This window comes from Crotalus tigris, unplaced genomic scaffold (genome assembly GCF_016545835.1).
Source record: "Crotalus tigris isolate CLP2741 ecotype Arizona unplaced genomic scaffold, ASM1654583v1 scf7180000017757.759095, whole genome shotgun sequence".
NCBI classification, from domain to species: domain Eukaryota; kingdom Metazoa; phylum Chordata; class Lepidosauria; order Squamata; family Viperidae; genus Crotalus; species Crotalus tigris.
Window position 1 is genome coordinate 163402 of NW_024096617.1, and position 15242 is coordinate 178643.

The window sequence follows — 15242 nt, forward strand, 5'->3', positions numbered from 1 at the left end:
CTTGTCTTATTCTTTGTTCGTCTCAATCTGTCCAATGTTTCTCTGAATATGAAAGGAAAGGGGAAAAAGGAAGAAAAAAACTAAACACACACACCATTGTTTTGTACATAAATGATTTAGACATAATATAGGCCAACTCTGCTCATTTAATTTCCAGCATACAGGGGTGGAGGTTGGAATAATGTAGACTTAAATATCCCTACTCTGTTATCTTGTGCTACATGTGTACATTTTTTGCAAGGTACCTCATAACTATTGGGATTAGATTGTATATAAATATGCTAAGAAATTAAAATATTCTCATTGAGATGTAGAATGAGATTAAAAATAAGTGTGGATTAATCATCCCAAAGGAGATTTTTCAAGAGGCAACTGGACTTTCTTTGTTTTTTCTTTGAAGTTGTTTCACTTCTTATCCAAGAAGCTTCTTCAGTTCAGAACTGAAGAAGCATCTTGGATAAGAAGCAAAATGTCTTCAAGGAGAAACAGAGGATGTCCAGTTGCCTCTTGAACAGTGGTTCTCAACCTATGGGTCGGGACCCCATTTGGGGTCGAATGACCATTTCACGGGGGTCGCCAAACAAGGCTGTCTGCCATTTTTTCCCCTTTTCTTTGGCCACGCCCCTAGCACCCAGTGATGTATAAGTGGTTGGGGGTCACCACAACATGGGGAACTGTATTATGGGGTCGCAGCATTAGAAAGGTTGAGAACCACTGCTCTTGAAAAATCACCTTTGGGACAACCATGACCTGGATGACTAAGAATCTCCATAGACAAGTGTGGATAAGACATCCAAGGATCCTGCCCTTGGAATTCTGATGAAATTCCTTGTTGGAATCTCATTACATGATAGAAGTCTTGTAGCTTGCACATGACCTCTAACAAAAAAAAAGACATAAAAAAGTGCTGTAATGCAAGGAAATTAAAACTTAGAAATTCCTGGCCATCCAGATAGATCCATGTTATGCAAATCAAAGAGCTTGCAACTGAGATCCTTCTAAAGAAAAGTATCTTTCACACCCAAAACAATGTTTATTTTGATAAAATGTAAACCATCTTACTAACAACAGATTTTCAACGGTGATTTTCACAAAATATTTTATACTACTTTGTGTTATTTGCCTTGTAATGTTACAAGGAACAAACTTCAAACCAATATGTAACTTTATTGTATGAATGGTCAGTAATTATGAGGGAGATAGGCAATTTAGAAATATGAAAAATAAACAATATAAATATCTCTAATTGAACTAATACCCTGTGGGATTATTGGGACTACAATTCCCAGATTTCCTGGCCATTCACATGAGGAACCCTGGGAATCGCAGTCACAATATATCTGGAAATCCCACACTAGGGAAAACTGCATTAATCAAACAGAGCAGGTATTTGCACATCTATCGGGTGATTTGCTTGTTTAACTAATGCTGTTTGCAAGACTGAACATACAATTAGATAATGTTTACCTGCTTTTTGCATTCTTGTTAGTGTCAGGTTCTTGTTACATTTTACTTCTTCCAGAGTTCGTAGTCCCATTCTGTACCATTTGTCAGATGTCTTCAGTCCAACTCCAAAAACAGAAGTAAAAAGCTATGTAGAATAGAAATGTATTCAGTTTAATAGTTTGTGGGGTGCTGGGCCAGTGCAATGCAGAGTTTCATGTTTTCTCCTGAAATTTAATACAAATGCAAGCATTCCAGCCACACTGTAATTACTGTATTCTGAATGGCCACTTCAGCTAAGACTGTATGAAATATGAAGGAAATACGTTACAGGTAATTATCATTTAACAACAGTAATTGGGAACAGAATTTTTGTAGCCAAGCAATGCAGCCACTTGATTACGCCGCTTAGTGATGGCTATTCCAGCACTTCCAGTTGCTGTCATTAAGTGAACACCATGCTGTCATTAAGCACAATGTCATGTGGTCACCATTTTCAACTCCTATCATCTTCGCTGTTGACTTTGCTTGTTGTAAGCCAGCAGTGAGGTCAAAGTTGAAAATGACAATCATGTGACCATGGGACACTGCAGCATCGTCATTGCAAGCCAGTCATTGAGCATTCTGTATAGCAATCACATGACCAGGGAAATACTAAAATAATTATGTGGAAAATTCAAATAGTTGCTGAATAATATATACCTAAATTTGGAAAGCACGTAGATTGCAACAAGCAGCAGCAAGTACTCCTATTCAATAATATTTGCTATAGATTGAATAGCAATGCAAAGGTTACATTTATTAATAAAAGTGGGGACGAACACAAAAGGTAACAGAGACTTTACTACATCAACGGGAGGAGAGACAGAATTATGGGTTTGTAAGACATGTCTGACAATGAGTAACATCATCTAGGATCCAAATTAGAACCACTTTCTACCCATTGAAATACAACTGCCCACCATGGCAGGTCTTCCCTCTTTCTCTCCTAAAATACACCCCCCCAAAAGGAGGTTTTTAAGCCTTTTCCCTTGTCCTTGGTTTTGATAAAAATCATGTTCTAAGAGGTAGTTCTCTCCTTGGTCAAATAAATAGCAATAGCAATAACGCTTAGATTTATATACCACCCCATAGTGCTTTACAGCACTCTAAGAGTAGTTTATAATGTCAGCATAGGTCCAATCTAGGTCCTCATTTTACTGACCTCAGAAGGCTGAGCCAATCTTGTGACCCCGTCAGGACTGAACTTCAGGCTGTGGGCAAAGTTTAATCATTGCACCATAAGGGCTCCCAACAATAACGTTTTGTTGGTATTTTAACTACAGACTAGTTGGTCCTAGAAAGCTATTGAGAAAACAAAGCAATGATCTTCATACAAACTGGTATCTCGGAAGATCAATGCATCTATTATATATATGCCATCTTGTAAATAGAGTGTTTCTCAAAGTTCCATTGCACGTAATGGAATACATTGAATTTTAGAAATGGCTAGAGAGTCCTATTTAAATCTTCCTTTCTGTTGAATCTCCAGACTTTGAATTTGGGTTATGCTAATTTATCTTGTATTTCTAAGAAGATTATTTATTAATGCAAAAACAATAAAGAAAATAATGATTTTGGAATGTGTATGGCTTGTCATTTCAGATAGAGCAAGTGAAATTATCTGCTCTTTGTGAAAAGCATGGTGCTTGTGAGGAAGAGCTATTATATTTTGTAATCTCATTTGTCAAAAATTACTTAAATTCTTATCTATTAATTCTCTAGTATTTTGTTAATAGGATCATGAGAATTCACAGAATTGTTATTAGCTCTTACATAATGGTCAGAATAAGGTTTCTAAAGCATGAGTTATCGCTGGCAGAAAAGGAAACAAAATTAAACTTTTCCATCACTCAGAAATATTATCTGCTTTTTAAAACACTGTCAGTAAAGTTAGATTTCTTCATGGCCATCTTCCAGTAGTAAATCACTTTATGTGCAATTAAACTTCAACTTAAACAAATTTACTTGGAAATCAGGCTTAAATGAGCCAACTAAATGGACTTAAAATTAAGGCTAAATCCTGATGACTTATATGCTACTGTTAGCACAATTAGTAACAGATAAATGAAATGGTTAATTAATTAATTACTGCACTTGTATCTTGTCTCACTCAATAGATGCTGGGCAGTTGAAAAATTATTCATTAAATGTGTTGATTGCTGTTCATTAAGAACAAAGAACAGCACGGATTGCAACTGCATTAATTCAACAAGTAGGTTTTCAGAGCAGACTCTTGAGTGTGATCTATATTTGACCATCTGGATCAAAGCTTCTCCAGTGTCCAGTGGCTCAGATCCATGACATGGACAAATGTTTGTTATAGGTTTTATATCTCATCTTTTGTCTGGAAACTGAAATTTACCCATGTAGGATCTTCCTTCATTTTATGATCACTACAACAATCCTGTTGGTCAGAGAAATAATGAGACATCTAAAATCACTCAATATACCCCACATGGGTGGTTGTTGTTGTTGTTAGTTGTGAAGTCGTGTCCAACACATCGCGACCCCATAGACAACATTCCTCCAGATCTTCCTGTCCTCTACCAACTTCTGGAGTCCATTTAAGCTCACGCCTACTGCTTCAGTGACGCCATCCAGCCATCTCATTCTCTGTTGTCCCCTTCTTCTATTGCCCTCAATATTTCCCAGCATTAGGCTCTTCTCTAGTGAGTCCTTCTTAGGTGGCCAAAGTACTTGAGTTTCAACTTCAGGATCTGGCCTTCTAAAGAGCAGTCAGGGTTGATCTCCTCTAGGACTGACCGGTTTGATCGCCTTGCAGTCCAGGGGACTCGCAGGAATCTTCTCCAGCACCATAGTTCAAAGGCCACACAGGGGGGAGAGGGGTTTAAATTTGAATGCCAGATTTCCATTCATTTGGCATAATAACTCAATCACACCCATTTTACATTACATTTCTATAGGACATCCAGCAGAATTTTCAGATGCCCAATATTGATTACAAGTAGTCCTCGACTTACAACAGTTTGTTTAGTGACCGTTCGAAGTTACAATGTCACTAAAAGTGGACTTATGACCATTTTTCACACTTACGACCATTGCAGCATCCCCATGTTCACGTGCTCAAAACTCAAATCTTGGCAACTGACTGATATTTATGATGGTTACAGGGTCCTGGGATCTTGTGATCATCTTCTGCGACCTTCTGACAAGCAAAGTCTTAACAACTGTGGCCAGAAAGGTCGTAAAATGGGACAAAACTCATATAACAAATATCTCACTTAGCAACAGAAATTTTGGGCTCAATTATGGTCATAAATCGAGGACTACCTGTACACCATGTTGAATAATGTGTTTGGGATGACAGCTTTCAGAATTCAAAACCAGTTAGTTTACTTGAAGGGCACCCGATTTAGGAAGGAGGACTGCAAGTTTCTTAGCCACTGTACAGTATTTCCTTCTCAACCAAACCAAGGTTAGATTTCTTTTTTTCTTGTAATCTGATCTACAAACTCAGAGGGAGAAATTCAAAGAAAACTTATATACACCCCTTGGCAACTGTCAGAAAGAAAAGCAGAAACCAACTTACTTTAATTGATCTGTAGTTTTCATTGTTTAGCACTGCTTTCACTTTAGAACTCTCCCCTTCTTCTAATATATCCTGAATACATAGGAGAGACATATTTGTGCAGGTTTATACACATTTCTGTGGTATTTATGTTGCAATCTAATTACTTCTAATAGCCTCTCAGTGCTTAAGCAGTCCTGTTTTTAAAATTCAGGCTGAACTCTTACACTTACTTAGTGTTGTTGGTTTTGTTAGAAAATAAGCATGCTAGGCATCTTTTTTAAAATGCTGCTGAGCTTTTATTGTTGCACAATAAACTGAAAGGAGAATCTGAACAGCGATTCTAAGCAGCATTTAATTATAGTGTCCCCCTCCCCTTCCTTAACATCCATCCACATTGCAGAGAAGAAAATATGTCTGTTGCTAAAAATGATCAGGGGAAGGGGCTGTTTTGCAAATTCTCTTTAATTTTAATGCTTTGGTACAAAAGTGATTCCTAGAGACTCTCAACAAAAATTAACAGAATAAAATGATCTTGTTTCAAAAAGATAACGGGAGGGATTTATAATGTTTCTCACTAAGTGGTGGGAGGGATGTTATTGCCTTGAGACAAAGGCTCTCCCTTTTACCAGGAGAGAGCTAAACTACGTGTTTGAAGTGTAACATGTTAAATATTTTCTTTCTTATATCAGAGATCAGGCCTAGATCAGAACCCCAGCATTATGTTTGCATAGGCCAGGGCATATTTTATTGTTCTCTCCACACCCATCCATATAGTTTTGAACAAGATGAATATCTGTAGTCCCTGACTCCTGTCCTTAGATTTACCCTTGCTAAGCAAGGTGGAGCTGCAACTGATTTTACGACCATGTTTGGGCCATGTTTGGTAAGCCAATCATTGCAGTTGTTGAGTGAATCACATGGTTGTTAAGCAACTCCGGCTTGCCTTATTGACTTTGCTTGTCGGAAGCCAGCTGGGAAGGTCACAGATGACAATCACATGACCCTGGGATGCTGCAACCATTGTAAATTCAGTGCTGTTGTAACTCTGAACTGTCGCTAATGAATGATTGTAAGTCAAGGACTATCTATATTGAGAGGTGAAAGATCAACATGGGCACAGGGAAGTAAGTCACTGATGTGTGTCTCTGAGTGGGAATGCTTTAAAAAGCACTAGATGACACCTCACAGAACATACCTCGATTATTTCTTTGACCCGTTCTTCCATCCAGGGCAGCCCTTCAATGTCATTCACTCGAACTACAGTGAATGGAAGACCCTTCAGCACAGAAGCTGCTCTTCCAAATGCAAGGCAAAAGTCTTTATTTTCATTGAATTCATAGTTTTCAACCAGGATTTCAAATGCATCCTTGACACAGTGAAGACAGGAAACAGGGAAGAATTAGGAAATATTTAGTGCATCCAGAAAGTTTAAAATTTGTAAGCAAATGAACAAATCTCTTTAATTATTAATTATAATACTTATTATTAATAATAACAATTCATAATAATAATAATAAAGTTGGAAGGGACCTTGGAAGTCATCTAGTCCAACCCCCTGCTCAGGTAGGAAACCCTATACCATTTTGGACAAATGGCTGTCCAGTCTCTTCTTAAAAACTTCCAGGTAAATATTATGATAAATATAAAACACAGCTGCTAAATATTTTGTTCATGGGTATCCTTAATACCATATCCTGTAAATATGTGTTGTTTTAGCATTCATTATCCAGAGAATGCTGACATATAGAATAACAGAGTTGGAAGGGACCTTTGAGGTCTTCTAGTCCAACCCCCTACTTGAGCAAGAGACCCTATACCATTTCTGAAAAATGGCTGTCCGATGTCTCCTGGAAAGCCTCCAGTGTTGGGGTGCATACAACTTCTGAAAACAAGCCATTCCATTAGTTGATTGTTCTCATGTTAAGAAATATTTCTTTAGTTCTAGGTTGCTTCTCTCCTTGATTAGTTTCCATCCATTGTTTATCTTCCCTTCAGGCCTTTGGAAAATAGTTTGACCCCTTCATCTTTGTTGCAGCCCTTCAAATATTGGAACAGAATCTGATAAATATATAGAATATTTATTGAGACATAGAATCTGGATAAATTTCCAGAGCCTAAAAAAGGTAAAATAATTGCTGCCTTGTTGAAGACTCTGCCCCAAACCTTTTTTTCAAATATATCTTTTCATGAAAGTGTCTTAGTTTGAAGCAATCAAAGATAATAGTTTAAAGCAGATTCAGATTCCAAAATCGGAAATAAACTGGGCTGAAATTTAAAAGAAAGAACTGATGTAGAATGTCCATGGATGGTCTCTAATATGGTGGATATTACAGTCCAAGCCCCCTTCTTTTGAATATGCATACAATACAATCACATGTACCAAAGGGGCAGAGCTTGGACCATGATGCCACAACTGCTGTCTTGCAGATTTTGTTATCCTCCACTTTGAACATCACAGGCTGGGTACCAATTTCAGGAAGAATTTGGAAGAAGACATTGCCTAAAGACATTTAGGCAAGAAAAACCAAATGCACAGGTATAGTAAAGGTCAGGGTGTCAAACTGTCGGCCCACAGGACAGATGCATCAAGCCAAAACCGCACTTACCCCATTGCCAGCAATGGAGAAAAAGTTGTGATACATCGCGACATGTCACGTTGTGAGTTTGACACCCCTGGTATTGATGGCACCTTGCTCAATAGTATTAACTATGAGAGGGATCTTGGAATCCTAGTAGACAATCACTTAAAGATGAGCCAAGAGTGTGCTGCAGCTGCCAAAAAAGCCAACACAGTTCTAGGCTGCATTAAAAGAGGGATAGAATCAAGATCAGGTGAAGTGTTAATATCACTTTACAATGCTTTGGTAAGGCCACACTTGGAATACTGCATCCAGTTTTGGTCACCACAATGTAAAAATGATGTTGAAACTCTAGAAAGAGTACAGAGAAGAGCAACAAAGATGATTAGGGGACTGGAGGCTAAAACATATGAGGAACGGTTGCTGGAATTGGGTATGTCTAGTTTAATGAAGAAAAGGACAAGGGGTAACATGATAGCAGTGTTCCAATATCTCAGGGGCTGCCACAAAGAAGAGGGAGACAAGCTATTCTCCAAAGCACCTGAAGGCAGGACAAGAAGCAATGGGTGGAAACTAATCCAGGAGAGAAGCAACCTAGAACTACGGAGAAACTTCCTGACAGTTAGAACAATTAATCAATGGAACAACCTGCCTCCAGAAATTGTGAATGCTCCAACACTGGAAGTTTTTAAGAAGAGACTGGACAGCTATTTGTCTGAAATGGTATAGGGCAGTGGTTCTCAACCTTTTTAATGCTGTGACCCCCAACCGGTCGTAAGTCAAGGATTACTCAACCGATCGTAAGCAGAGGACTACTCAACTGGTGCAGCACCTTTTGCAGAATGGGACTTTTGGCGGGCTCAGCAGGGCAAAGACAGCCTGGACAATTCCTATTGGCTTTTGAAAGCCAATAGAATTAGACTCTATTCAAGAGAGTCTATTCTATTGGCTTTCAAAAGCCAATAGAATAAAAGGGAGTAGCACAGCTAAGGAAAAGGGAGAAAAAATGGCGGACTGCGTTGTTTGGCGACCCCCGTGAAATGGTCGTTCGACCCCAAATGGGGTCCCGACCCACAGGTTGAGAACCACTGGTATAGGGTTTCCTGCCTGAACAGGGGGTTGGACTAGATGACCTCCAAGATCCCTTCCAACTATTATTATTATTATTATTATTATTATTATTATTATTATTATTATTATTATTATTATTATTATTCATCTCCACATTAATTTAGCTTTTGAACATTTCAAATGTCACCATTTGTTCTGCATTTGCTGGATGTACTTTCCTGTTCCCCCGTCCGGGAAGATTTTATTAATAACTCTGATAAATGTAATGGATATGTATTGATTTGCCAAACCCAGAATAAGTGGCTGTATGAAATGGTGCAAAATTATTGCAAAAGTGAATAAATAGGTTTTGTGAGCACTTCTGTGGTTCATAGCACCGTAGAAAGGGAGATAATATTATCTTTGCAAAAGGGAAAAGGGAAGGGAAAGTGCAGCAAACAGATCAACCACCTGTAGCTTGCAGTGATTTCCCTAAACAGCAGCAGTACTGAAGCATTAGAAACAATATCATTTCCTGGTCCAATTTTTTTAGCTCCTCTAAGCTGCCACAGAACCCAGCAGAAGGAACTGCATCTATGTCTCCTCCCTGACTTATTTGATGGAAATTAATTCTGCCCATCATCTCCAATGTGTAAAAAAAAAATTATTTGTCTAACATCTGATTGAGTATATTTCCAATCCAGGGGCAACTGTTCCTGCAATTTTTGTCATCTTTCATAAACTGCTCAAAAAAAATCTAGCTCCCTAACTGTGTGTCTATTCCTCTAAAAGTAAGTATCTTTCAACAGCAACAGATTTTTTAAATGCTAATGAAAGTGAGTTATATTGAGGCCCATACAAGAATTTTAAAAAATAAACTTATTAGTATTGTTAGACAAATACAGCAAATTCAGACTTGGTAATAAATAAATAAATAGAAATTCTGAAATCCCTGTGTGTGCTAAAATCTTCAGATTTTAGAAACTTACAACATAGCACATGCTCTAAACATACTTTTTTATAAATATATATATGGAGAACACTTGCTTATAAAGTTGCCAAGATTTGGACATGACTAAATGATTAAAACAACCATTTATTAGCAATATGTACATATGTATACAGTATACATATGTATATATTGCTAGTAAAACATTGATTGGAAAAAGTGTATATACTTGGAAAGGCATGTAAAAAAACATATATGAATATCAACATCATTAACAGCAGGGCTGAACATAATTGAGAATTATTGAAATGAGAGCTAAAGACAACACTGACAGAATCACAGATACTTCACAGTATCAAGATTGTTTGTTTGTTTGTTCACAGTTAAAGTAAGAAAACTCAAAATAGATTCTCTATACCAGAGGAAACCTAACAGCCATTGTTCGCATTGACAACATAATGTGCTGTCTCAGTCCAATAAACTTGCTATCTTGGCAAATGAAAGTTAGGAGAGATGTAGTTGCTAAGATAACATCTATTTCCTGCCTTACTCTCTTTTAAAAAGCCAGTTTGGGTCACCCAGATACAGGAAAGGCTCACAGACATCAAAAAATGCTTGTTACTTAAAATACTGGACTAAACTGTGCATTATTTTGTTCTACTGGAGGACAATGGGAGTGAAGTTTCCTTTCTGTATAATGCTCTACTTCCATCATTTCTTGTAAATGGAATGAATGACCAGCAAGTATCAAGGTTCTAGGCTATTATTAATGGCAAAATATGAGAAGAACTTTACACTCAGTGGGAAAACAACAGGACAATCCAAAAACATCTAAGACAAGCAATGACATCTGGCAAATTTAGGTAACATACTAAAAGGATCATGGGTGAAATGCAAGCCTTAAAGTTCTTATTTACAGTCAATGATCAACAAAATTACAAAAACACATGTAGAACAGTGCTGAATTTTTACATAATCTGTTGCCTCATTTTCACTGCAGCCACACAAAATTTTGCTATCATGTAGGTAATAAGATATTTTGAGTCTTAACCTGGAGCTCTCTGCACAGAGGAGAAAAAATATACCTTTTATCTAGTGTTCTATAAAAAGTACCATATAATAGAACTAGTTGATTATTCTTGTTGAAGTGTACTAGTTACTTTGGTCTTGGAATATGTAGCCTGAAGTGCAGAAAGGAGAAAATGATTTCTATCCCTAAAAAGTTATTTTCACAATTTGGGAAAGGTGAGTTTATTTAGAAAATGTTCTGGTTCCCAAGTAAAATCTGTAACCAAATTTCCCCAGTCAATCCCACTGAACTCATTCTGACATTCCCTATCATTTGGAGAAAAACCTAATTAGCCTGTTCACACCCACCACAGATAAGGAATTCTGCCAAAAAGCCAATATGACCTTAATATGATCTGCTATATCCAATTTAATACATGGTCATCCATCAAACTTAGCAGAAGTAATAAAACTCTGAAAAAGAATTGATTCTTAAGCTAGTAGCTGATCATGTGCCTTCAAGCCATCATTCCAATCTCAAGTCTGAGGGTCACACAAGGGGCAGTGAAAACGGAGCTTGGAATCAATAGGAGTTTAGTAGCATCTTTTCCAAGTAACCCATTTTGTTAAAAGCCACAAGCTCTTATGAACTATAATCTTCTTCATCAGATCTGTAGTGTAAGGTTTTAATTGGGATGATGTGGAGGACACAGGAGGGGAAGACAATGTGGTTATATAGATCCAGCTTACATTGAAAGAATTAAAAGTACTTTATCAATTAATTATTGCAATGTGCTAAAAACCATTGTATTGGTTGAGACCTTCTGAGATAGCTGGAAACCTTTTGATCTACCTTATGATCATATATCAAATCTTTCCCTCAGTTTTGCTGGTAAAGTTTCATAATTTCCAAGAAACTCTGAGATCTGTAATGCAGTGTCTTTGGACATTAAAATGCTCTGATGTTACATTGTCCTTGTTTGAGCCCTGATGTCAAATTCATGTCCATTAATTTTTTTGTGCAAAATTTGACCTGTTTGTCCTATATAGTTTCCTACCACTACATTATTTCCTAAATAAAACTTATTTTTAGTTGTATTAATCCTTTCTTGTTAAAGTTGTATTCCTGATATTCAGTGCTTTTTTTGTGGAAAAAAAAAAGGTGCCAGAACTCACACATGTCATACAACCTGCCTTGCCTACCCTACAAGGTTCCATCCAAAAAAGGTGCTGGAACTCCGTTCTGGGCATTCTATGAGAAAAAAAGCCCTGCTGATATTAGTGTTCTGTCCCCACATATTCTTCCCATGAAGCAAAGCTAATGGCTATTCAACACCAAGTGCTTGCTATTTTATCTAGCCTATGACTGGCCAGCTGAAAGGAATATCAGTCAATTCAGTGGGAGGATAGTAAAAGAGGTCATACACTCACACAATAGTACAAAACTGCTGGCATCACAATGGTACAAAACTGCTGTAATGGTTTGAGGGTCGGGGCAGCATGGAAGTGATCTTACAAGTCTCCATTATTTTAATCAGGTTGCTCTAAAAATGACTGCACCTCACTTCATATTTGTATTGCCATTAAATTAATATTGTATTTCCCAAATGATTTTGCATATTTTCTATGGTAAAACAAGATATCTGCAAGGAGCATAGTCCAATATTATAGAACCTAATAATTTCCTCTCAAAAATTATCCATTTTTCCAATTCATTTGATATCCATCTCTAACTTAGAGAAAGAGACGAACACAAAAGCAGAGACTTAAAGATATGCAATGATATAGCAAATGCATAAGCAAAAAGAAATGCCAGTATTGTATTTCCATCAAAGTTCTATGGCAAAGTTAACAAGATTGTCAGATGCTGTTTACAGCATTGTTTGTAAAATGTAAATTACTAAAGCATCACAGTACATATGTTCCCCTTATTTGTAAATCACTATCTTAAAGACAATTGTCACTGTACTCCCAGTTAATTATCACTAGCATATTATTAATTATGGAAAGCAGAATAGAATGTAGGTATTCATAGACTGACAATTGTTGCATGGCTATACTCCAGTTGTAGAACATGGGATGACACCATGGGAAAATTGGGTAACATTTCAAATAAGTATGAGCCAATAATAAATTATGATGAGTAACACAATATAGGAACAAGATGAGTGAATACAAAAAAAGACTGATGAATGAATAAGGACTTGACCATAAGGTATGTATCTACTTAGCAAAAGTTCAGAGTTGGAGGGTAAGTGTGTATGTGTGTGTGTGTGTGTGTTTAAGATAAGATTTAAGCACAATCTATTTCTATGTATATATGGAAAAGGAATAAATCTAAATCTTAAGCATGATGGAGTTGTTATTTATAATGTCTGATTGAGAGAATTAGTGAAGGATAACAAAATAATGGGAGATTCTGAATGAGAAACAGAGCAATTTTTTTATATTGAGAGGAGCTGGTCTTGAAAAAGAATTGGATATGTAAAAAGAAAAAAGAAAAGTTGAAGCAGAATGACTGCAGGAAGACAAAGTATAAGTCCTGAGAGAGAGAAAAATATTAACCTCCCAGCAGAATGAAAAAAAAGTAGACATAAGGAAAAAGATGTGGAAACTGTTAGAAGAGAATGAAAAGAGTTATGCGTCAAAGAAGTATATGAAATTATGCTAAGAAATATTTAAAAGATGTTTCATAGAATGATAAAATAAAAGTGGCTGATTGTAAAAAAATGGTTACAAGTGAACCATTTCTTCAAAAAAAGAAGAAATATTGTATAATGTTTATACAGAATAGATGAGGTCAACATTTTCAACAGACTTATAGCTTATTTCTTTTTATTAACCACACAATTGTGTTTTGATTCTATGAAAGTACAATTGTTTTTCTTAAAATTTGTTGGGAGATTATTGGTTCATTATTTTTTTCTAAACATATTAATATTTTATTAAACCTTTAATTTAGTTTTGAACATTTAAGGCAATTTAATTTTTATCAGCATTTTATCACTGATATCTTATTTCAGTTTATTCCTATTTTAATATTTTAATTGTCTTAAGGATTGCACTTATATCTTTTTTTCTGCTAATGCACCTGCTGGTTCTTTTTTATCTTAATTTCTCTTATATTTCAGAGTTTCTCTTTTGATGCTGTATTCATTACTGGTCAATGAACATGGTTAATTGATTAGATATTGGTTGGTTGGCTGTTCATAGAAAATAAAATATAGTTGCAAACAGGAACAAGAAACTTAAGAATAAAGGTATGTAAGGCCATTGGCCCTTGGCAAAACTTGAGAAATCATAAAAATCCAATCATGAAAACTCAAGCCGAGGCTTCTTAAAGGTACAGAACTTTATTTTCAATCGAAATAAGTCCTGGATGGGAACACAATCTGAACATTGGCAGCAGTTGCGTTCAGAAGTGCCACACCTTAGAAAGTTAGTAGCATTGCTTTATAAACTTTGTTAGCCAATGAAAATCAGACAACAGGGTTATTATAATATAAGGAAGATGTCAGTCATTCCTGTACACTCCCTTATTTCCTCCTTCAGTACATCACATCCGTGTACATGTTTCCCACGCTTGTATGAAATTTGTGTCTGATGAAAATGCTGATTACAGAAGTGAGATAGCAATAGTTAGGCAAGGCTACACAATTTGTTTCTTTTTCTGGTTCTAGTTACAGAACCCTACAGGTAAAAACAATGCAGGTCAATTTTATGGGGGTGGGTGGGTTTGGGTCAGTGAATGTGCAATGGGTCAAGGGGGCTAAACAAGGAAGTTTCAACATCCTGGAAAAGTATTGTGGAGATACTTAGAATAGGGTAGTGATATATTAAACAGTAGAATTAAAATTAATGTAATAAAAGTTAAGGAAAAATGATAGAAAGGAAACAAGAAACACTGTGAATATGTTGAAAAATGGCAGGGCTGCAGGATAGATGGTGTTATTGGAGAGATGTTGAAATATGGATGTACCTGGGCAATTTATTTAATATGTGTGTGACTACTGCATCTGTGTCTGACAACTGAAAGAATATGGTTCTTTCTAATACAAAGTGAAGATAGCAAGAGTGAATGCAAAAAAATAAAAATGGGGGGGCATATTACATAGTTAAATGCACTTGGTTAGATATTTGGCAAAAATCTGACTCAAAGGGTACTCAAGAAGACATGAGCAAAATGTGGAATAATTATGAATATAAGAGAAATGGAGAAGAGTAATAAAAAAGATGAAAAAGAAATATAGAAAAAGAAATAGAAAAGAAAGAAAAAGAAAAAATAAAGTATATTAAAGTGGCCTTCAGTCTTCTGAACAGCAGTTATATTTATATTTTGCTCTCTCTCTCTCTCTCTCTCTAAGGTTACATCAAAGATTCCATAATCTAGCCTTCCTAATCATCAAATCCATAAATCATCAGTTCATTTTTTTTCTTTTTTCAGCAAAAGGTCCCTGAGGTGTTATCAATTACTAATAAATGCACTACTTGATTTTTCTCTATGAGTTATGGTAAAACAAGAAGATATACAAGGGTCAACAAAACAAGTGCAAAGTAAGCAGAGGTTGAATACAAAACTGATTGGTAAGAAAGACATGTGTTAGGGGGCTTGGTCATATGGAGGGAACTGATCTCTGTG

At 36.3% G+C, this 15242-nt stretch overlaps 1 protein-coding gene across 1 annotated transcript in view; it reads right to left on the reverse strand.

The window, feature by feature from the left end:
• Positions 1–15242, reverse strand: part of DNTT (DNA nucleotidylexotransferase) — a 221459-nt gene that overhangs the window by 152419 nt on the left and 53798 nt on the right. Inside the window, exons 5-7 of the mRNA XM_039340929.1 lie at positions 6213–6383; positions 5036–5107; positions 1468–1591 (exon numbers count right to left, since the gene is read on the reverse strand). Of these exons, the coding sequence (XP_039196863.1) occupies positions 1468–1591; positions 5036–5107; positions 6213–6383 (367 nt within the window). The remainder of the gene's footprint in view (positions 1–1467; positions 1592–5035; positions 5108–6212; positions 6384–15242) is intronic.